Raw genomic sequence first — 23,209 nt, 5'->3', positions numbered from 1 at the left:
TGCGATGCTGTGGCTCTTCTCAATGGCCAGGGAGGCACTGCTGACAGCCTTAGCTCCATCCGGTCACAGAAAGCCTGGACGTGCCACACCAGCATGGCCCCAGGTGCTCTCTTAATGGGCCTAGAGAATCCCCCTCTCCCCATCTGCTGTGTCTCCTGTCAGCGCATCCTAGCTGCCAATCCATAATCCCATAGCCCTTTAATTTCAGTTCATCCTCAGCTACTTCAATTCCAGCACAAAGGAAACATCACAGATGTCTTCCAGTGACAGCCACGCAGAGCCAGCACCTGGGTTGTCTCCACCACCTGGCACCATGTGCACAGAATTGCATTGTCCACTCTGGCTCTCAGATGAGGGGAAAGCCCCAGGTACACAGGGCTCCACCCAGGCCTGAATAAGTCCCTGAACCAGGTTCTGCACAAGGTAAAAGCTCTGGGCTCCATGAAACTTCTGGGTACAGCAGACCTCAACTTCCCCCTGGGGTTGAAAAGTGTTTGGTCAAAGGTGGGAAGGGCTCTCATCAAAGCTCCCTGACCTCCAAGGTCAAGGTCAAGTCCAGGTATAGACAGAGTACAGGAGGCGACATACACAAGCCTGTCATGTCCCTTGTTGTTTGTGTAGGGCACGGGACCAAGAAAATAAATCCAGCACATCCGGGAGCCTCCTGCAGCGTGGCTCAGGGGACTCCCCCAGGAAGAGCCTACAACATCCAGCCCCTCCCTGTTCCCCTGGTGGCCCCTCTGCTCTTCCCTTCTGGACAGGGGCCCACAGGGCCCAGGAGGGTATAAAGGGCCAGATGGAAGGGGGGCCAGGCACCATAAGAATCCCCAGTGCCAGGACCAGACCACAAGACCCTCCAGGCCAGGTAAGGTGGTGCCCCTGTTATGGATGGAGCTCCTGGAGTTTGGCGAGGCCCCTCTCTGAGAGGCAGACGGCCTGTCCTCTTCTCTCCAGGGGCGCTTGACTCCCCAGCTAGAAACCATGCTGCTGTGGCTGACCCTCACCCTCCTGTGGAGCAGCACCTGCTGGGCAGATGGTAAGTCTGGCTGGATCGGACCTCCTGCAGTCCATCCCCCCTCCCTGGTAGTCACCCTCACCTCCCTCCATCCAGGGGTCTAATTCCAGCCCTTGTCACAGACTTAGTGTAATGACAGAACTATGCAAACTGTCCGGAGGGGGTGCATCTAACTTTGAAAGGAGATCATCAACAGGCCACTGTGTGTCTTTTATCTCTCTCTCCCACCTGGTTCATTCAACAACCTAGAGACGTTTGGTCCCGGAGGAGGCACATATTTCATGATCTCCAAAAACAATGAAGATGAATTAACTGGGATTCGGGTGTTTATAGGTCCTGTGGGACTAATCAAGAGGTGGGTAGAAAAGGCCCATGGAGCCACATCACCATGTCCCAACTCACGACAGAGTTTTGGGACTGGGCAGGGGGCTCAGAGCCTCTTCCTCCAACATCCTCACTGGGTTCCTGATGACTTTTTGAGGCTAGTTGATTCCTCAGAGTCCTGTGGACACCAGCCATCCCTTCCCTTTGTCCCTTTTCCTCTGCTGCTTCCTCTCCTGCACCCCAGCACCACTTCTTTCTCCCTTCACCTGCAATTCTGGCTGCTGCTTCCTGAAATGATGCTTCTCTTTTCATCCCAAATTCAACTCAACCAAAACTGGTCTCTCACTTTGAGAATGTCTCATGGAAAAAGCAGGGAGAAGTTCTGCTTTGGTTAGAGTCAAAGAGAAGAGGAAGTGAGGGTCAGAGTGGGCCACTGATTGAACACAAGTGTGTACAGGGAGCAAACTAGGGGTGATCCCCTAACATTGTAGGGGCTGCTTTGCTCAAGTCTGTGGTGGATCTTTGCTCTACACTTGTAGGTTCCCGAGGACCTGGGAAAGGGAATGGGACACAGCAGGAGGCACTAAAGAAGCAGAATGTGGGTGGGGTCAGGTGATGAGGTGAGGCTGTGAGATAGATATCAAGGTGGGGGAAGGTCACAGGCAGGTCAGCCCAGAAGGGTGGAGTGAGTGGAGCTCCCCCACATGAGTGTGGGAGTCCCCTGCTTCTCAGGCCTGCCACCTGGTCCAGTGGGAGTGACTGGGGCTCCAAAAGCCCAAGCTTGGCTCAGGGACAGCTCCCTGCTCTGAGCAATGAGAGCAGCTGGCACCTCCTGAGGGTCATGGTGACTGGGCACCTTGTGGAGCTCTCCTGCTCTCAGTGACTGCTCCATCCCAAACCACTCCCCCTTTGTAGATGAGGAAATGAGGCCTGGAGAGGCTGGGGAAAAAGCCCAAATCACTGAGGCTGAAAGAGACAGAGTAAGTGTTGAGAACCCATGTGCCTGTCTGAGGAACTCAAAGTCATGCACTCAGGGACTTACGCTGCAGGCACAGGGCTGACCTCCTGGCTGGTGCCTGGGTTTAGGGGACCTGGGAGTGGTGAGTCACCCTGGATTCTGGGCATTCAAAACTCCCCCTTCCTCCCAGCATCCAGGTAAGGTATGGCTCCTCCTGGAGTGAAAAATATGGAATCCCAGGTGGGAAGTCCTATGAACTCCTCCTGCAGCCAAGTGAACACATTACAAGAATCTTTGGGAGGTACAGGAAATTCATCCAGTGCCTGACCATGTACACCAGCCGAGGAAACAAGACCTCATTTGGAAAGGAAATTGGCAAGGGCTTCTTTGCCGCCGCCAGTCAGAACAGGAAGGTGCTCATTGGAGTCTATGGGCAGTACCGCCTCTATGGCCTCACGAGCATCGGCTTCCTGTGGGACTACCCTCGAGGGGGGATGACCTCTGCTCAACACAAGTCAGTCTCTTCCGAAGAATGAGTGTTCTTGGGTCCCTAGGGCTCAGGTACATGTGACCTTGTAGAGGCCACCTGGATGGTGATGAGTACTTGGCCTTAGGTATCTGAGTTGCAACCCTGAATCAGAATCCTCCAATAAATGAAGCTTCTGCTGGAACAGTGCATCCAGGCATGGTCCTTGAGTCTGGGATATGAACAGAGCCTTCTGAGCTTGTGGGGGGTGAGGCCTCTGGGGTGGAGCTCACTGAGCAGAGCTTCAGGATAAGGCAGGTGGTGGGTCTGATGTCTCAGTGATTCTGCCCAGGATAAAGGACTTGTCTGTGCAGTCCTTGGGTTGATCCCATAATCCATGAAGTTTTGGGGCTCCAAGCCCTACTCATTGCCTGCAGCCCATCCAGGTGGCCTCTGCTGCCCAGGCTCAATTCCAGGATTCTCTGAGTGTGCAAAAGGCTTCGAGGAAACCACTCATTCATTAATTCACCCATTCAGTCCCTCACAATACATTTGCCAAGACCTGGCCCACAATAGGCTTTCTGGACACTGGAGGAATGAAGAATGGTCCAGGTGTTCAGATGGAGGCATATCATGGGGAAAGGATGCAGAAGCAGATGGTACCAGTTGGTTGTGGCATCTGTGTTGATAGTGACAGATACGGGGCTTTGTTCATAGTCACCTGCCCTGAGGCAGGGTGGTGGGTGTGCTTCAGGTAAGCCTCCCTGGAGGAGGCAACGTCTGACCTAAGTCCTAAAGGCTGAGTGAGGACTGGCCAGATGGGCACAAGGGAGAGGGGCATTCCAGACCAAGAGATCAACACGGCAAAGGCCAGAGCTTGGAGTAGCTAAGGACAGCACTCCTAGAAGGGTGGCCATCTGTGATAGACCAAGGGAAAAATAAGAAGATCCCAGACCTGGCACATTTAATCAAGCACAGCTGTCAAACTGCAATAGCCAATCCTCAACTATGTTCAACGTGCTCGGCCCCGTTCCACCGACACTCCCTGCCACAGCAGGCCTTCGAAGGACAAGACTTCTATTATCTCCACATACATGAGGAAGAAACTGAGGCACAGAGAGCAGAGTGGGTCAGCCTGGTCACACAGCACTAAGTGGCAGCACTGGGTTTCAAGTTGAGGTGGTCTGGGTGCAGAGTCTGGGCTCAGAATCCCTGACCAAGCAGGGATCTCCCCACCAATCCTCATCTCTCTGGCTGGCATTTTCCTCTTTTCTATTTTTACTGGAATTTTAAACATTGGTTGAGAGCCACTTAGTGGTTCTTAACCTGGAATCTGTGTGAAAAATTCAGCAATCCATGAACTTGCATGAAGGAAAAAGCACTGATATTTCACTGTTTTCTATTGGTAATTTCGTATTCCTTTGGTCTGAAAGGGACCTCGAACACCACTTTAACAGCGCCTGTGACCTCATCATGTCAATTACCGTCATCCCAGCTATCTTGAAATCCACACTAAGCACTACTTCAAAATTATGGGTCTTTGCAAAAACAGACGTATAGATCAATGGATCCGAATTGAGAGCCCAGAAATAAACCCACACACCTACAGCCCATTAATCTTTGAGAAAGGAGGAAAGAATATACAATGGAGAAAGGCCAGTCTCTTTGGCAAGTGGTGTTGGGCAAGCTGGACAGCTGCGTGTATATCATCAGTGAATGTAGAACACTCTCTCACACCAGACACAAATATACACTCAAAATGGCTTAAAGACTTAATAAATAGTAGATGGGACACCCTAAACCTCCCAGAAGAGAACAAAGGCAAAATACTCTCTAAAATAAATTGTAGCAATGTTATCCTAGGTCAGCCTCCCAAGGCAACAGAAACAAAAGCAAAAATAAACAAATGGGACCAATCAAATTTATAAGCTTTTGAACAACAAAGGAAATCATAAACAAAACAAAAAGACAACCTATGGACTGGGAGAAAATAATTGCAAATGATGTGACTGTCTAGAGATGTGACTGTTTAGAACTTGATTTCCAGAATACACAAACAGCTCATATAACCAAATAACAAAAAACAAACCAACCAACAAAGACAATCAGAAAATAGGCAGAAGTACTAAATAGATGTTTCTCCAAAGATGACAAATAGCCAATAGGCACAGAAAAAGTTACTCAGAATTGCTAATTATCAAAAACTGCAAATCAGACTACAATGAGGAATCACCTCACATTGATCAGAATGGTCTTCATTTAAAAGTTCACAGATGTTAAATGCTGGAGAGGGTGTGAAGAAAAGGGAACCCTCCTACACTGTTGGTAGGAATGTAATTAGGTGTAGCTCCTATGGAGGACAGTATGGAGGTTCCATTAATAACTACAAATAGAGGTACTATCTGATCCAGCAATCCCACTCCTGGCATGTATCAGGACAAAACTCTAATTCAAAAAGATACATGCACCCCAGTGTTCATAGCAGCACTATTTACAATGGCCAACAGATGGAAACAACATAAAGTCCATTGTCAGATCATTGGATAAAGAAGTGGTGGTACGTATATACAATGGAAAACTACTCAGTCATAAAAAAGGATGAAATAGTGCTATTTGCAACAACATGGATGGACCTTGAGCTTATCATACTAAGTGAAGTAACTCAGAGAGAAACACAATTATCATATGATAACACTTACATGTAGAATCTAAAAATTATGATAGAAATCAACTTATTTATGAAACAGAAACAGACTGATAGACATAGAAAACAAATGTATGGTTACCAAGGGGGAAAGGGGAGGGGGAAGGATAAATTAGGAGTTTGGGATTAGCAGATACTAATTCCTATATACAGAATAAACAACAGGGTCCTATTGTACAGCACAGGGAGCTACATTCAATACCTTGTAATAACCTATAATGAAAAAAGAATATATACATACATAACTAAATCACTATGCTATACACTAGATACTAACACAACATTATAAATCGACAAAACTTCAATTAAAAAATTATTGGTTGTTTGCAGATTTGCCCTTTCCTGTGTCAATAATAAAAGCACAGGTGTTCAGAGGACACACATGAGACCTGTGTGGATGGTGTGTCCGCAGGTGCTTTGCAGACATTTCTCCCTTCAGCATCAGGGAGAAGCCACCGGGCTGGGCTGGGGACGTCCCATCCCACCTTGACAGCTGCTCCCTGATGCCAGAGGGCCAGTTCTGTTGTATAATGAGTTCCTTGCCCCTGGCTTGCTGAAAGGGAAATTGGTTTCAGTCCTGAAGACACTTCACCCCTTTCACGGTGCCCACCTTCTTGGGGCTGGTGGCTGTGATGGGGGCCATGTCCCCTGCGTCCTGGTGCAGCAATATTGAAGGTCTGAAATGGGACAGTGTTGATTGGAAGAGTGACAGCACTGACCCCCTAGAGTCACTGCTTAGGCCAGAGTCAGGTAGGATAAGAGGAGGATTTAGAGGAGAGTGCGAAGAGGAGGAGGAGGAGGGGACACAGAGGTGGAGGAGGAGCAGACAGTGGCGCCAGCTCAGCGGTTGTAGTGCCCACGACATCACAAGCAAGGTCAGTGACACAGTCCATTCTTGTTTGTGAGTCTGGGGTCTTTCAAGTGCTCTAGAAATGTCACTTTCAAATCGTGCGTTTGAGATCCATTTTAGTGTGTTATCTTCAAGCTTCCTGAATCTCAAATCCCACCAGAAGGGTGAATCTAGACTCCATCACTCAGGGTTCACAGGGACCCCAATAAGAGGAAGGACAATGGATCCAGTGGGAGCACCAAGTAGTCCCGGTTGTGCCTGAGTGACACTCAGCCTGGGTTCTGCCAACCCCGTCTGTGTAGGTTGCACATGGGTGTAGACACCAAGCTGGTAATGCCCAGTGCATCTAATTCCCAGCTTACAGTCCTGACCTGCTTCCAGGTCCCATAGATGGGGAAGACCAGAGGCCCTCACACTCACCCTGGGGCGGGGGAAGGCGGGACCTGAGCACCAGGCCGCCTGGGACCCACGTGTCTGTGCAGCCTCTGCTGAGGCCACAGGTCCTGGGCAAGGAGGATGGCCCTCTGGACCCCAGTGTGTGGGAAGGGGACAGAGCCAGGACACAGTGAACCTGGAGGGTGGTAAGAGTGGCTGTCACCTGGCAGGAGGCTTCCTTGCCCACACAAAGAGGTGCTGAATGTATCATCCCGGATGAGACACATCTTTGGGATGCTGGCTGTCCCAGGTGGTCATCTGCTGGCACATCTCCCAGACCAGAATGGGCATGACCACCCCCTGGAGGACACCCACTATGACCTCCTGCTCCCCTGCCCACACAGTTCCTCCTGCTTCCAGAGTCAGGAGCAGGGGTTCAGGGAGCATCTTCAAGCCCAAGGCAGGAAGGTTCCCACCTGGGAACCAAGGAGCCCCTGCTAAGCTCTCAGCCTCTCAGCATCACCTTAATTGGCCCTACCATGGGCAGAATCCTGGACATCGGCTCAAGGCCCCCAAAGTCCCACCTGGCTGGTCACCTTGGCCATGGGGTCTCAGTGGGGAGAGCATGGTTCTTGGACCAGAGTGCTCCCGGCCTCCAAGGTGAGCCATGCAGGTAAGTGAATCCATAAGCAGTGGTAGAGAACCATCCTAAGCAGACCCTGCGGTGAAGTGTCATACCTGCCCTGGGACAGGGGGAGGGGCTGGTGAGGCCCCATCCTGATTAAGTCTCCCCTGGGTGGACCCCAGCTTGTGATCTACCACAGGGTCCCCTCAGTGAGGGGGACATGGGGAGTGGAGGGCTGCCCGGGGAGTCCAGCTGCACCAGGGCCACATCCCCACTGGACCACCGCTGCTCATGGTAGGAGGGGGGACAAGGGCCCTCCAAGCAGACACGGAGGCGGACGCGGGATTGCAAAGGAAGGGGCCGGCCCACCTGCTTCAACACAGTACAGTACAAGATTGATCCAATGGATCCCCACCAGGGGTGTTCTCATGGTCCAGACTTCCCTGGTAAGTCTGCCACCAGCGCGTGTGTCCCTCTGTTGGGCAGCATCCCCCTCTGCTCTCCAGGAGACCCTCCGAGACCAGCAGGGGAGCAGCAGGGTGGGGTGCCTTCCGCAGGAACCCCGGCACATGGCCCAGCGGACGCACAGCAGGTCTGAGGGACGGTCTCACGTGCGGCTGCAACAGCCCCAGTGGCACCACAGCAGCCCCAGGGCCGCGGGGACAGCCACACCTCCCAGAGCCCTTGGTGGGGATGGCAACCACCGGAGCAGCAGTAGTGAGAACCACAACACAGCAACGAGTCAGCAACCACAAGGACCACGGCAGAAGCAGCAGCCGTGGCAGGAACACAAGGACCCGCCACAGCAGGAGTCAGCGCACCCGTGCAGCTTCCTACCTGCCCAGACCCGGGGCCTTCCGTCCCGAGCTGCGTCTCAGGCCGGGGGGTAGAGACGCCCCTTCACTCTCCCTGACCTTGCCGTCCTGTTTAACAAAGCGCAGCTGTTCACAAACCACCAAATGAGTAGATAAAGAGCTAGGAGAGAACAGGCCAGAGGTGCTGGGGCCACAGTTGCTGGGAGTGAGGGGAGGAGCCCCGTGGCCGCCCTCCAGCCACCCCAGTCCCCGGAGGAGGCAGTAACGCCCCGGGCACCCAGCTGGGGAGGGTGAGGCATCCACACCACGTGCCCCTTGAGCCCACCTCAGCTGACCAGTCCTTCCTGGGCACCTTGGTCCCCACAATCTTCCTGGCATACCTGGAGCGGCTGCACAGTGTGGAGGGACTGCAGGTGGAAATGGGGCCCAGCCTCGCCATCAGATGTGTCCCCTTCTCTCAGTTTCTACTCCAGCACCTCCTAGGCACATGGACCCTTTGCTGGGACGTCCAGGGCTGGTCCTGACCTGGAGGCAGCTCATCCCTGGGGGCCCTAGAACAAGACAGAACAGGGATGCAGGGTCACTCTTTGGTCATACAGTCACTCCCCTCCCTCTTTTAGACCAGGATGCAAGAACAATGTGAATCTCAATTCTCTTTTCTGGCTGGAGAAGCCATCTCAGATTGAAGAGGCTTCTAGGATTCCTCCTTGATTCTGCCTCCTCCAGCCTCCCTAGAGGGCTTGCTGGCCACCCAGGGCTGGACCACTGACCCTAGCCCTGTCCCAGCCATCCAGCAAGATCCTCGGAGGATGACAGGAGGCCTGCCCAGACCCCATGGCTCCTCCACCTGCAGACACCACTCAGGGTCAGCGTCTTGCATGATACCCCAGGGAGAGATTGTCAGGTCCCTAACCGATGGCAGTCACTTGGAGCCCTCGCTGGTCAGGATCCAGCCTGCTTCTCAGATGCATTCTTCTCAGGCTCCTGTCCTGCAACTTCCAGGGAGATGGCTTAGAGGAGGCCAGGGGTGGCATGGCCCATCTGAGGCCAGTCCCTCCTAGGGGCCAGTGGTCAGTGGATCTGGTCAGGCCACACCCAACTGACACATGGAAGGCTTGTCATCCTGCAGGCGGCCAGTCACCCACTGTGTCTGGGAGACCTGGGGTATCCACTCACTGCTAAGGGATGGCCAACTCTCTTCTCCCCATCCCACCCAGGGAAATTGAGGTCTCTATAAGGACCAGCCAACCCCCTGACTCCCTTCTTCCCAGAGGACATGACAGCTCACAGACACTATAAATCCTTGAGTTCATGATGATGCCACCCCAAAAAAGCTTTCACTTGTTATTTGTGGAGTAGGCTAAGGAACATTGAATTTAGTGAGTTTGATATTATTAGAATTTCTGATGTATTGGGACAGTCCGAACCGGGTCCATTAGCAGAAATTAACTCCAAAGACTCCAAGGCAATAATTTCCCTGAATATCCTGCATCAACACAAGTATGCTAAGGGTTCGAGGCCAGCATCTCCTTTGAACACAGCCACTCAGGCACTCCTCTCAAGGTAATGGTGACTAGGTAGGTGTGCCCTTCAAGATCCACCACCTTACATCTCACATATTTGCACCAGGCAGGCTGGCAGTGAGCTAGTGAGTAAGAGCATAACCCAGGCATGTGGGGAGGGTGGTGTCTGTGAGACCATGGGGGCCGTGTTCAGGGGCATCACCACTTGACCTTGACCCAAGCAGAGGAACTGAATGTAAGAACAATGGGCCTTAACGGTTCTCACAGTGTTGGTCCCTATGGACCGAATCAACCTCTAGGATTCTTGGATAAGGTGTGGACAGAACAGGTAGTCTCAAGAGGACATGCTTGAGCAAATAATGAGAAAAACAAAAGAAATGTGTCCACATTGTTCACCACACTAATGACACAGATCACACTCATTACCATTAACTCCTGAGATATTTACTAACATTGGCTAGTTTGCCAGGCCCTTTTTCTGGACACTGACCATATCAAGATGGGTAAGATAAAAGGTCTCACCTTTAATATGTTATGTTCAGAGTACTTCCTGGGAAAGATAATCAACTTAACAGACAGTAATAACAGAACATAACAAATGCAGGGACAGAGGCTTACCTTCTCATTGTGTGTATGGGAGGGGCAATAAACCACGGACAAGTCAAATATGTAGTATGTTACAAAGTCACAAATGTCCTGGAAAAAGAGGGATGAAACAAGAGTGGAGGGGGGGGAACTTTGCTGTTGTAAAGAGGATGGGGATATGGTGACATCTGAGCAAAGATTTATAAGCAGTGAGGGAGTGGGTCATGCAGTCATGTGGAGGAAGAGGGAGAGCTGTAAGTGCAAAGGCTCTGAGGCAGGGGCTTGCCTGTTGTGTTCCTAAATACAGTTGGGAAGCCAGCGAGGCTGGAGCAGGGTGAATGGGGAGGAGAGAGGTGTGGTGGGTGGCAGGAAAGACGATGTCATTTACTCTGAGTACAGGAGGGAGCCGTCACAGGGTTTGACAGGATCTGACTTAGATTTTAAGACCACCCCTCTGGCTACTGTGCTGACAACAGACTGATGGGCACAACAGCAGAAGCAGGCGGACCAGTGAGGAGGCCATTACAGAAATCTGGAATAAAGAAGAGAGTGGCTCAGGACAAAGTCTATTTTGAAGATAGACTAGAACCCACAGGATTTGCTGATGGCTTGAATTTAGAGAATGAAAGAAAGAGGTGTCAAGGAAGACTCCACACTTCTGTCTTGTTGGGTTTTTTAAAAAATCAGTCAGTTTTATGGAGGTAGAGTTACACACTGTGAAATTCACCATTTTTAATGTAGAGTCCTATGAGTTTTGATAAATACATCCAGTCATGTAACCACCACTGCAGTGAAGATATAAAGCTAGTTCCATCACTATAGAAAACCCCCCCCCATGCCCCTTTGTGGGCAATCCTTCCCCATCCTAGCCCCTGGCAACCACCGATCTGTTCTCTGTCCCCACAGCTTTGCCTTTTCCACAGCATCATATAGAGTCATGGTGTGGACCCTCTTGGGGTTTGGCTTCCTCCCCTCAGCATCATGTGCTTGAGATTTACCCCGTAGTGTGGAGTTTGCTCCTTTCTGTTGCTGAGTAGAATTCTACCGAATGGATTGCCACAGTTTGCTTTTCTGTTCACCAGGTAAAGACCATTTGGGTTGTTTCCAGTTTTTGCCAATTCTGAATAAAGCTGTTATAAATATTTGCATACAGATTTTGTATGAATACGTTCTCTTCTCTTGGATAAATCTTAGGAGTAGGATTGCTGCGTGTATGTTACATGTTACCCGAAATGGTCAGCAGGTTTTTCCAACAAGGGCAGTGCCACTTTGCACTCCTGCCAGCAACATATGAGCATTCCAGGTGCTCTGTGTCCTCGTCAACACTTGGTGATGTCAGTTCTCCAAGGTTCTGAAATGGAGCAGTTGGAAGGAAGGACTCTTGCCTTGCCTTGTGTTGAGATGGGAAATTCTGCTGGGAAAGCAAGTTTGGGGGGGGAATATTGGGTTTCATTTTGGGTCTTGTTAAGGTTGAGCTGTCTATAGGATATTATAAGGGGATGTTGAGTGGACATGTGGGAGAGAACTCTGGAGTTGCCTCTATGGATGGTGTAGAAAGCTATGAAACCAGATGATATCACCCAGAGAAAGGGTACAAGTAGGTGAAAGAGGAGGAAAGAAGCCACAGCACTGATGCTGGGGCAACCATCACACAGAGGTTGGGAAAATGAGGAAGAACCAGCAAAACAGACTTTGTTCTGTAAAAGTGATTATTCCTCTCTCAATATGAATTGTCCCTGAACATGGTTACTTGTCCTGGTTTGCCTGTGCAGGATTGTTCAGGAACCGCTGACAGGAAATCAGACCCACGGGCCCACTGGGTCAAAGTCAGATGGTGATGCCAAAGAACACAGCCCCCACAGTCTGACAGACACTGCCCTCACCACCCAGTTATTTACTCACTGGCTCTCTGCCACAATTTAAGTACGGTCTGATTGTACTGATGAAATCTCACCTCCTGTTTCAATAACAAAAAGAGTGTTCTGCAAAAAAAACAAAAAACTTTTCTATAAAACTTTCTTTTTCAGGGGTGAGGAGTAGGTAATTAAGTTTATTTATTTATTCATGTATTTTTTTAAATGGATGTATTGGGGATTGAACCCAGGACCTCAGGCATGCTAAGCAGGCACTCTACTACTAAGCTGTACCTCCCCCTTCTGCCAAATTTTTCTATAAACCTAAAACTATTCTAAAACAGAGGGTCTGAGGCAGGTATATTGGTTATGAATGTATTTAGCTTCAGTAAAAGAAGATCCGACCAACAGGGCTTAAAAGCACACGAGAAGGATGGAGGTGGCTGTCTAGGATGGGGGGGGGGTGCTTCTCAACCATGTCCTCACGTCTGCAGCTTCTGAAGCTTTGTTCACTGTCATTTTAGCATGTTAACGTGCAGCCTCATGGTGATAAGATGGCTGCTAAAGTTCAGTCATTACATCTGCATCCAAGACTAGAAGGAGGAGGAACGTGAGAAAGGATAGTGCCAGCTGAATATGTCCCTTTTATGGGGAAAAGGATCCAAAGTCTTCCCAAGAAACCACCCATCAGACATCTATTTTCACAGAGATCTTGTGGGAGACAGTGGAAGGAACATTTAGCTTTTCCAGTCTCCAAGGAGCAGGAAGCAAGGGAGGGGTGCTGGAATGGGTTTTTGACTTAGCCAATCAAAGAAGTCGGCCACCAAGGGAGGTCATGGGGTTAAATGTGATTTACACACTTGTTCTGGATGCAGAGTGGAGAAGAGTTGGCCGGTCCCTGGCGTGGGACTAGAAGTCTTCTCAAGGGTTAAAGATTTGAGGAGGGGCTGTGTGGAGGAGCAGTAGCCAGACCTCATAGCCTGTGGCTAAGGCAGTTCCCATTGTGAAGACATCTGTCACCAATGGCCCCACCCGTGCCCCTGGGGAGCGAGAAGGCTGTTCCATGTGGGAGGTCGGATAAGAGTGGAGACATCTGGGCGCCCAGGATGGGTGTGCCAGCCCCTGCCCACTGGGACTTTCTTGAGGATACAGCCAGGCAGGCCCAGGGGTCTCGGTGTGTGGCGCCCAGAGGCAAGTGGTGTGGGGGGAGCTGAAGCAGTGAGCCCCAGCCGCCCCGGCCACCCAGATCTGGGGCGCCCTCCTGGGCCCAGCTCCAACGGGCAAAGGGGCTCTCTGCGATGCTGGTGTGATCTGCTGGGCCTGGGCTGCATTTCCACTTCCCGGACCCCTCACCTGATCGGGGAGGGGGGGGTCATCGGAAATCCTGTTGCCAGAGACCAGCTCTGCAGCGCACAGCCCCGCCTGTCCCTGGGCCCCTGGGGTGCGGGGCGAAGGTGCCCTCCGCCCAGGGGCCCCCTGAAGGGGGAGAAAACCCACTTTCATTTGGGTGTCCTGCATTAATGGGGCAACGCTTTCCAGCAGATGTTTCTAGGTGTCACCTTCTCAGGGGCTTCTGCGAGGACACCCCTGGAGGCGGATGGGGTGGGGGGTGAGAGACAGAGGCATGGGAGAAACTGAGGCACAGAGAGCCAGGTGCCAGAAAGACAGGGACAGAGACAGAAGAGTGAGGGGGCAGGGACGGGACGTGCGGGAGCCAGGAGCAGGAGAAAAGCCTGGAGAGCAGACGTGCACACTGAGGGAGGGAGGAGGGCAGCAAATGGGGGTGGGGTGGGGACTGAGGCCAGAGAGGAGGGACCAGGTCCCAAAGGGGAGGGGCCTCACCTGAGCTGCCTTCTTACTCTCCAGGCTGATTCTCTGGTGAGCGGGAGGCCAGGTTAATGGGTTGTTGTTGTTGTTTTTTTTCAGTGTTTGTTTTTAAATAACATCAACCCCACGGCATTTACTGTGATCTGGTAATAACATGGGGGTAATCAAAATAACATGACTAAACATTTTGGAACAGTCTCCCAATAAAGGACACCAAAACCCAACCTAACCACAGCCCGGGCTGCCTTCTCAGAAGCTCGCTTCACTGACTGTTTCCTGTCAGAGACACTGAGGCAGCTGCTCACCTTCTCGGTCCTTCTGCTGAGTTGGGCCTACTTGTCTTCTTGACTCTGTGTGAGAATAAGTCTTTCTTGCACATACTCAGCAAACCAACCATACGGCTGTCTGCATGTTTAGCTGTTTCTGGAAAGCCCAGGTAGGATGGGACAGAGTCCCAGATGGGGTGGGATGTCCTGGGCCCTGGGAGAAAGGACAAGGCTGGTCCAGGAGGCCAGAGGCCTGGCTGCAAAAGAATGGGCGGTGGGAAAAGGGAGCATTAGCTGGGTCCCCCAAAAGGCCCTCTTTGGGCCTGGAATGCCGCTCTCAGCCCCACCTCTGTGGGGGCAGGTGCGATGACTCAAGCCCAGTGCACAAACCTGCTGTCTCATTGTTTTGCTCCTCCCTCCCTGGGGAGGATTCAGATTCAGCCATGAGTCAGTCTATGAGTCAGCTCCTGGGAGTGCAGAGGCCCGGGGGCTGCCTCAACCCAAATCCGAGAGACTGGGCTCTAAGAAGAGGGAAGGGGAACACCCCACTGTCATAGAGTGAGTTTCACCTAGCCTGCCCTGTTTTGGAAATCCAACTGGCAGTTTGCAGGGTGGGACTGGCCGTGTAGCCCCCAACGCCGTTCACGTGGCAGAGGGCTAAGAAAGGGCAGTGCCAAGGTCAGGGGTCAGATGTTGAATCCTAGGTGGACAGGACATCTGGGGCCCTGATCAGACCAACATCAAACTCATCCCTGCTTGCCCCGATTTTAACCCCAACTGGACTTCCGCTTCCCAACGACCCCTACCCGGAGAAGGAAAAACAAAAGCTGAGGAATAAATAATTTATTGAAATTGGAGGAATAAATAAGATAAGTGGGCAGGGTTACAAATAACTGTAAAAATAATTAACATGTATATACACAAAGGCACTCCCAGCCCAGGAGGTGGGGCCTGAGCCCCGGGCCGGGCGGGGCCTCCCAGCGAGGCGATCCGGTGCCGGCACGCGGTCGTCCCCAGGAGGTAGACGGCTTATTTACAACGGAGGAAACAGCGGGGTCTTCCTAGATCCCTAAGCCCGGCGGCTCCCAGCGGCCCCTGAACGGAGCGGGGATCCCAGAGCCCGGCCCCGGCGCCCTGCAGGCCCGCTCCCCTGCGAGTGCCCGCGGAGCTGCACCCCTTGCACGATCCTCTGCACCCAGGAGCGGTGGGCAGCCAGGCTGATATAGACGCCGGGTCGGTTGCGTTCCGCACAGCCCTCGCCCCAGCTGATGATGCCCGCTAGCAGCCAGGTGCCCCCGACCTGGCACATCAGGGGGCCCCCGGAGTCGCCCTGCGAAGAAGAGGGAAGGTTAGGGGCCAGCGTGGGGCAAGGGGTAAGCAGAGCCCAGGAGCTGCACCACAGCGGGTGGCAGACGGTTCCCTTCGTGGGGGTGGCTGGGGGGGTTTCCTCCCACCTTGGAGCATCCTACCACCACCGGGGCCTGGAAGGCGGGGAAGGACACACTGCTCAGGCTCACTTCTGGTGAGAAGCACTAGGTGCTAGGCCATGTCCCTTACAGCCCTGGAAGCAGGGAGTATCGTGATGATTCACAAATGAGAAGCCCAGGCTCAGAAAGATGTAAAGTGTCCCAGCCCGGGTGTTGACCACTACACTGTCCCTCCATGCCCCACCACAGCGACGGAGCTGGAGCTGGCTCTGGCGGCCAGGACCGTGGAGCCCCCTGAGGTCTGGCATAGCAGGGGTACTCATGTATGTTCGATGTATGAACAACTGTACGAAAGGCGAAGCCAGGCTGAGGCTGGGTTCTGGAGGCATCTGGGAAGGGGGGGGACTGCCATGTCACAGCTGATTCTGGGAAGAGGCCCAGCGAGTGGTGATGGAGTTCGGTGGGGCAGGGCTGGAAAGGAGGTGGGGTGCTCACCAGACAGGCATCCCGCTCCCCCTCCAGGTAGCCGGCACACAGCATGTCCTCAGTGATGGCTCCCTGCCCAGCTCCCCGCCAGTACAGGCGGCTGCAGACCCCCGAGTCAATGATGGGAACCTTCAGCTTCTGGAGGGTCTGAGGGTGGGGCAGGGGCACTGGGAGCAGGAAGGAGAGAGTCAAGCTTCAGAGGCTGTCCCCCTGGTGGCCTCCTCAGTTCCCTCCATTCCCTCAGCAGCATTTCTCAAAGGTTAAATGGATCGACTCTATCAGGCTCTCCTGTGATGCTTGCAGAAAACCCAAATTCCAGGCTCTGCTCTGGACCTACTGAATCCCAACATGAACGTGCAGCCTGAAACTCTGCATCTTTAACGAGCTCTCTCATGCCTGCAAGATGGTTAGAACTAAGGGTCAGGGCCTGTCCCATCTCAGGCACTACTTTAGCCAGCCTGGCAACCACTGGCCACTCAGTGTTGAATGTTACAGGGACTTGAGGAATCCACCGCTCGCTCAGGGCATGGTAGACCCTAAGGTTGGTCTGTAGACCTTCTCCAGTTCATAATTCCAGCTCTCACAGGAGCCCCTCAGAATGACTGTGGGGAGGCTGGCTGAAACTTTAGAGTCACTGGGGTTCCCAGACACCCAAACTGGTGTCATTTCTCTTAATTCTTCTGGCATCTGGTTAAAGTCTCATTTTCTTACATTTTGTCCTTTCTCAGTAACTCTTTTTTTTTTCTCTCTCTCTCCCTATGCACAAATATATATATACATATGCATATATAGCTCTCACTGCTGCTCTGCCTCCTACTTTATACAGTCTGCTTTGGGTTTCTAGATGATGTTTTCCAAGCCTCCAGACTTGGTTTGCCAGTTATATTTTACGATTATGGAGACAGCACTTTCTCCTGGGCATTTTGCCTGCAATTGTGTTACGATGCCACCGGGAGGTGACTGTTCTTGATTTGGAATCTCAGGCCTGTTGTATTCACCGGATTCAGCTCTGCCCCATGCGAACCTCCTCTCAGCCATCCCTATATCATTTAATAGCTCAGCTGATCTGGCAGTTTTGCCTCAGAACGCAGCCAAAGGTACCTTTTAACTAGAAATTATCTCTCACTTAACTAGAATGATCTCTCATCTTTTAACTAGAAGTGATGTCTCATTGCCCACCTAGGCTCCTGTGACATCATGTTGCTGGATCGCAGCCCATCTTGTCTTCTATCTCTGTCGGACTCTGCCTCTTTTGCTGCTATGGCACCTGTGTCTCTTGAGTGTTCACCACCCCATCCCCACCCATCCCCAAACCCCTGGTGAGGAAGAAGCCGCACCTCCATCATTGATACTCCCCCAGCCAGCGATCCAGCAGTTGGTGTCCGGAAGGAGGCGGACGGAGGAATCAGGCAGGCAGATGGGCAGGACTCGTTCAGAGAACTGGATGGAGTGCTCCAGGCGAACCAGGGCAATGTCAGCACTGGAGCCTTCCTTCCAGGAGTACACAGGGTGGGGCTGCACCCAGGCGATACCCACCTCCTGGGACCTCAGGCCAGGGTTCCCCAGCTGCCAGGCCCCCAGCAACACAGAGAACTGGGCTGGTTTGTTCAGATTGCTGGAAGGAAGAAGGCAGGGGTGGGATCAGCCAGGCACCACTGGGTGGCGGCCAGGAAGGGTCTGGGAAGGATGTCTGGGGGAACAGCCTGCATATGAAGGCCCCTGGAAAGCCAGAGAAGCTTCCTGGCAGAAGCAAGGCTTCTCGGGAGGGGCCCCAGGACTGAACTGAGGTCTGGAAGCTGGGGCTGAGTGGGGAGCCCAGGGTCTGGGGTGGGAAGCCTGGAGAACGGAGTGGAGGGGACCGGCCGTGAGTACCCCTTGAAGCAGTGGGCCGCCGTGACCACCCAGTGCCTGGTGAGCAGGGAGCCCGCGCAGTGGTGGGTGCCGTTCTTCCGGATGCTCACGACCCAGGGCCACTCGGCATCAGTGCTGTCCTCACCACCCACGATCCGGCTCAGCCGCTGGGGCCTCCCACAGGCTGGGGGCTCTGGAGGGGAAGGTTCCCAGGCTGTCACCCCCTCAGGCACAGTCCTCCCTCTTCCAGCTTCCCTTCCAGCCTCCAGCACTTAGACCTGTGCTGCACTCCTCCCCTAACCACCTCCCACCCTGTCCTCCTGCCCAGCCCCTCCCCCTTCCTTCCCTGCTTCCTTCCTGGACCCTACATCCAATGCCCTCCCCTCTGGCTGGGCACTTGGTTCTCTATTCCTTTTACCTTCTGGGGCCACTCGCCCATCTCCACGTCTGATTCTCTGGCCCTCCTTTCCTGCCTGCCTTCCTCCAGCTCAACCCCTCTCTTCCCCACTGCCCACTTCTGATCTGTCTCCAAAGACACAGACACTGCCCCACCCTTCGGGCTGCTTCCCTCCCCCTTCCCCGCAGGGCAGCTCCTACTTACCAGTTGTCTCGGCAGCAGCAAGGGTGGCTGAGGGCAAGATAAAGAAAGGGTCAGGCCAGCGAAGAGGAGCCCTTCCACCCTCTTTGCCTAGTGATCTCCTCCGGGGGCTCATTCCCTGGGGCCCCTCCAGGCCGCCCTGGCAGGGGCATTTCCTGAAGCCTGAGTAGGGCGGACAGAAACCTCAGGCCCTCACCATAAGCTGCAGCCTTACCCTCCCACCAGCTTCCTGTTCATCCTGTGCCCAGGCTCCATCAAGCCTGCCTGAAGGATGAGGGACTAGCTCCTGGGGCATCTCACTGAGGGTGAGAATGAGGACCACCTCCCCACCACCCACAAGCCCAGGCCAGAGGCCGGGATGCTGCTGCCCCAGCAGTAAAATGTGCAGAGCCCAGGAGAGGGAGGGAGAGATGAAGATGGTAAATAACAACCACCCGAGCTGAAGCCCACTGAGTGCTGACTGTGTGCTAAGCCCTGTCCTCGGCGCCTACATGGAGAGTTTCATGTACTCCTGACAGCGGTGGAGGAAGCTGAGGCTCAGAGCAGTCAAGTAACTAGAGAGGGAGAGGGGAGTGAGAGAGAGAGGACAAAACAACAGATGGGAGGGAGAGGACACTGGATTCAGACAGGACCTAGAGGGAAGGCAGCTGGGTGGACCGGAGGGAGGGGAGGAGGGAGGGGCAGCAGGTCCTTGGGACTCACCTGTAGCAACCAGAAGCAGCAGGGAGGTTAAGATCCTGGGGCAGCGCCCCCCCAGGGCTGGAGTCCCAGGAACCACCATGGCGGATTGGGTCGCAGCTGCCAACAAGAGTGCGCAGGGTTCTCTGCAGGCCGCACCAGGTTTTATCCTGGGAGGCGGAATGCCGTCAGACCAGTCCCCCAGGTGAGTGGCTCAGTCCCTGCCACCCTGGGCTGTGGGTCACAGGGAGGAGGTGGGGCTTCCGGGAGGAAATAAGCCGTTAAGGGGACTTGGGGGCTCTAGCTGGGACCCCTACCTTGGGCCTGGATCTGGGGCTCAGGACCTGGCCTCTGGAGGGGCAGACAAGGGAACCGGGCCCCACAGGTCTAGGCTCTGGCCTTGACCTTGACTGGGGAGCAGGGCAGAGAAAGTTCTCCAGGGCTTGGAAGGGAGGGGGTCCGGGTGGGGAGGGAAGGTGCTCAGACCCTAGGGCCTGGGTCTGCAGTGGCAAAAGGCTGGGGGGTGGGCTGATGGGGAGGCCCCAGGGCCTTGGGGAGAGATGGGGGCGGGTGAGGGGCTGCCCAGAGGCTTGGTAACGGCTCCTATGAATCAGCAGGAGACTTGGCCCAGCCCGGGACTCTGGGATCCCGTTAACCCACTTCCCAGAAGGCTGTGAATCAGGCCCCCAATGGCCTCCCATCCCTAGGCCATCTTCCTGTGGGCCTTGTCACCTGAGGACTCATCTCTCACCTGGACTCCCGGGAAGCCCAGGCAGGGCCAGCCAGGTTCCCCAGGTGGCTGTGACAGATGCAGCTGCCATGAAAGGGTGCCAACCCCAGCCCAGCCCCTGTGCTCCTGGGATCCCCTGGACTCCCCGTTGGGGTCAAAGGGCTCCTGGGCGATGCTTGATGGGGGAGCCCGGGTAGGAGGTGTCAGATGCAAGGTGCTCCCCCGTAGAGCCTACCCCATGACCCAGGAGGCCCCATCCTGCAGACACCCACACCCCAAGCAGGAGGGTCAGGCTTCTTCCAACACAGACTGTGTATCTTTGTCTCTCAACCATGTGATAAACAAACCCCTCGCTGGGCCCTGGGTATGCCTGGGGCGGGGCATGGAGATAACAGCATTTGTGGGGAGCTTCATGAGCCAGGCGCCACCTCATTTAATCTGCAAGTTCTCTTATTCTTATTCCCATTCTGCAGCTGAGCAAACTGAGGCCACTGGGGGAGGTTAGTGACTTACCCAAGGGCCCCTAGCTGGTGAGTGGTGGAGCCTGGATGTGAACCCTGATTCTGGAGAAAGGCAACTGGACTAGATTCAGGGAGCCCTGAGGGAGTCAAGCCCAGTGGATGGATGATTACCACCCAGGGTCAGAAGTGCTAGGTGGGTGGGAGCCCAAGGGAGGCACCTGAAGACTGCTGGGGGGAAAATGAGGGTTGCCCAGAAAGGAGGACCTCGAAAAGGAGGCTGAAGGAAAAGCTGGAGTTGGCCCTGCAGAGGCACGGGGATGGGGGCCGGTGGAGATGTCCTAAGTTGGAGGAGAGAGGGAGTGAGTGCCTGGTGGGTGAGTCAGGGCACTGGGAGGGGCTGCTGTGTGGGTCCTAGGTGGGCAGACCGCCTGTCATAGCTTAGCTAACACACTCTGTGTCCCCAGACCCTGCCCTGGGGTGGACTCCTGTGCTCCCCGCCTCCTGGGGCTGTTAGGGGTTCTAAGAGTCTGCAAGAGACAGATAGCCCTGGATGTTGTCAGTACCAAGGAGGATTGTCACTGTATTTAACTGGGCCCTGCTTCTGTTAGGAGGGCAGGAGACCCTCGGGCTTAAACCACCAGCTAGACATGCCGTCCTGCTCCGTGGAGGTCCCTGCCCCACTCCAGCCAAAGACAAGGCAAGGATGGTGTGCTGGAGCTGGAAGCTCCTAGCTGCTGCATTCCTCTCTGTCCCAGGCCTGGGGATGGAGAGACTGCAGGGAAACAGAGTGGCCAATGAGAGAAGCACTTTTGGTGTCAGCCAAGCAGAAATGCCAGCTGGCTAGGGGAGGGCACCTCCCTGACCTCTCTGTCCTGGGTCCCCCCTGCACCCCGTGGCTGGCCTGGCCCCTCGTGCTCCCCCAACCCACTCCCTTCCTGAAACTAAGGTGGTTGGCCTCCCCAGCTCACCCGACAAGCATTTACTGGGCACCTGCTCTACTGCCAGGTCCCATGCTGGACACCAGGACATGATGGTGAATAAGACACAGGTCTTATCCTCAGGCAGCACATATCTTCCCCGGGGGTGGGAGGCAGGTGAGCAAGTGATTACTGCAAGATGTCACAGGAGGATGGGCACAGAGGTCTGGGGCCTGGGGTGGGGGAGGAGTGTCAGGGAAGGAGTGGGAGGTGGGCATGGACCCTGGAGGGCCACCCTGAGGGTGGGTGCTGAGTGCTATGACTCCTCAAGGGGAGGGACAGTGTGAGGAGGTTCCTCATGGGATCCTGGGGATCTAGATTGGTGTCTGGTGCACACTGGGTCTCAGTGGATATTTGTTGAATGAATAAACAAACGTGGAAGAGGTGGGAGACTGACTGCTCCAGCCTCCTGCCTCTCCAGTTCCTCTCTGTTCCAGCTTTTCCTGCTGTTCATGCAAGCTGGATCACTGCCCAGGTGACCCAAGAGGCAGGCATGTGCCCCAAGATGTTGCTGTCCTCAATATAGGGTGGACAGGAAGATGGTTCTAAGGAAGAGGGCCTGGGAAGAACCAAAGGGAGTTCTGAAAAGCCAGCGAAGACTTCCTGGCACAAGTCCTGAGCAAGGGCGCCACAGACTGGCTCTCCAGTTCCCAGGGGGTGGAGACCTCGCATGATTCAACATTCATTCCACAAAATATTCGACTGACCGTCGTACGCCAGACCCAAGCCGGGCATCATAGCTGAGCATCTCTTTGTCTGGACAGAAGACAGATGGGCTGCCCACGTGGCAACCCACCCTCCCGTGTCCCTGCCTGGCCATCTCAGGGCCACTGATGGCTTTGGCGGGAGGTAGGGATGACAGACAAGTCTGCAGAGGCATTACATGCAACAGGAGCTGGAGCTGCCGATGCTCAGTCCGAAGTGACTCACCCTCAGCATTTCAGACATGGGCATCAGAGTCAGGGCAGATATCTCACCGGGGTTTCCATTCACTATGCAACCCAACCTACCGAACACCTGCTGTGATACCGCTGTGAACAAACCGAAAACAATCCCTGCCCTCATGGCAGGGACACTGGAGGAAGCAGAATAAACAACATAACTAAGTACATCATTTCCTCGACAAGAAGATAAAGTCTACTGGGAAAAGCAAAGCCGGAAGGGGCCCTGGGATAGAGGGTGGGGATGGGAGGGGTAAGAGGGGGGAATGGGAGGTGGGGGATGGGGAAGGGGGTTGCTGTCTTAAATCCGGAGCCCAGGGGCAGTGCAAACCTTGCACCGAGACTTGCAGGAGGCGGGCAGAGTTGTGGGTGCGGTCAGAGGCCATTCCAACCCCAGGAAGAGGAAACTCAAAGGCTCAGGTGGGTAGAACTGGAGGATTTGAGTGACAAAGGAGAGGTGCAGGGGATAAGGGCTCTGCCACCCGGCCTCCCTGTGGGGGGTACACTGAGCCGGGCTCCAGAAGATGAGCTGGGGACACTAGGAGAAGGGGCGGCGTAAGCGTTCCTGGGTAAGGGGCCAGGGTGTTCGGGACAGGACCTACCAGGGATATTGCGGGCCCACCCAGGCAAGGGAGCCTTGGCTGAAGGGCAGGGTGGCGGCTGAGTCTCTCTGCATAGTGGTGCTGGGTTGCCACATGGATCAGAGGCGCAGGAAGGGGTGAGGGGAGACAGGTGGGAGGCAGGGTTGTGTCCAGGTGAGCTGGAGCAGGGACTCTCTGAGTGGCCATGGAGATGGAAGGAGGTGGATAGGCAGGTGCTAGTGGGCAAGGCAGGTGATATGGTGACAACCAACCAAGCAAACCCGGACATCTGG

At 54.1% G+C, this 23,209-nt stretch overlaps 2 protein-coding genes across 2 annotated transcripts; one reads left to right on the top strand and one right to left on the bottom strand.

Annotated features, from left to right (window-relative positions):
- Window positions 1-759: 759 nt before the first annotated feature.
- Window positions 760-3,519, top strand: LOC102513769 (zymogen granule protein 16 homolog B). Its single transcript, XM_006174067.3, has 4 exons — window positions 760-865; window positions 955-1,036; window positions 1,265-1,370; window positions 2,488-3,519. Exons 1-4 carry the CDS (start codon window positions 797-799, stop codon window positions 2,831-2,833), a joined length of 603 nt encoding a protein of 200 aa, XP_006174129.3. The 5' UTR covers window positions 760-796; the 3' UTR covers window positions 2,834-3,519.
- Window positions 3,520-15,019: 11,500 nt separating this feature from the next.
- Window positions 15,020-21,320, bottom strand: PRSS22 (serine protease 22). The gene is made up of 6 exons (XM_032460240.1): window positions 19,251-21,320; window positions 18,552-18,578; window positions 17,972-18,143; window positions 17,437-17,714; window positions 16,109-16,266; window positions 15,020-15,516 (listed from the first exon to the last, which is right to left on the bottom strand). Exons 1-6 carry the CDS (start codon window positions 19,327-19,329, stop codon window positions 15,256-15,258), a joined length of 975 nt encoding a protein of 324 aa, XP_032316131.1. The 5' UTR covers window positions 19,330-21,320; the 3' UTR covers window positions 15,020-15,255.
- Between the last annotated feature and the right edge of the window lie 1,889 nt (window positions 21,321-23,209).

This window comes from Camelus ferus, chromosome 18 (genome assembly GCF_009834535.1).
Source record: "Camelus ferus isolate YT-003-E chromosome 18, BCGSAC_Cfer_1.0, whole genome shotgun sequence".
Classification (NCBI taxonomy): domain Eukaryota; kingdom Metazoa; phylum Chordata; class Mammalia; order Artiodactyla; family Camelidae; genus Camelus; species Camelus ferus.
Note: the sequence above shows the minus strand (reverse complement) of the source record. Positions and strands in the feature narration are given on the sequence as shown.

What these genes read in the sequence shown, in the direction of transcription:
- LOC102513769 (XM_006174067.3), top strand. Translation starts at nt 797, where the DNA reads ATGGAAGGGGGGCCAGGCACCATAAGAATCCCCAGTGCCAGGACCAGA. An exon ending in CACAAGACCCTCCAGGCCAG is followed by an intron (nt 866 to 954) that starts GTAAGGTGGTGC and finishes TCTTCTCTCCAG; the next exon opens with GGGCGCTTGACTCCCCAGCT. An exon ending in CAGCACCTGCTGGGCAGATG is followed by an intron (nt 1,037 to 1,264) that starts GTAAGTCTGGCT and finishes TCAACAACCTAG; the next exon opens with AGACGTTTGGTCCCGGAGGA.
- PRSS22 (XM_032460240.1), bottom strand. Translation starts at nt 19,329, where the DNA reads ATGGTGGTTCCTGGGACTCCAGCCCTGGGGGGGCGCTGCCCCAGGATC. An exon ending in GCTGCTTCTGGTTGCTACAG is followed by an intron (nt 18,579 to 19,250) that starts GTGAGTCCCAAG and finishes TCTTGCCCTCAG; the next exon opens with CCACCCTTGCTGCTGCCGAG. An exon ending in TGCTGCTGCCGAGACAACTG is followed by an intron (nt 18,144 to 18,551) that starts GTAAGTAGGAGC and finishes CTTCCCCTCCAG; the next exon opens with AGCCCCCAGCCTGTGGGAGG.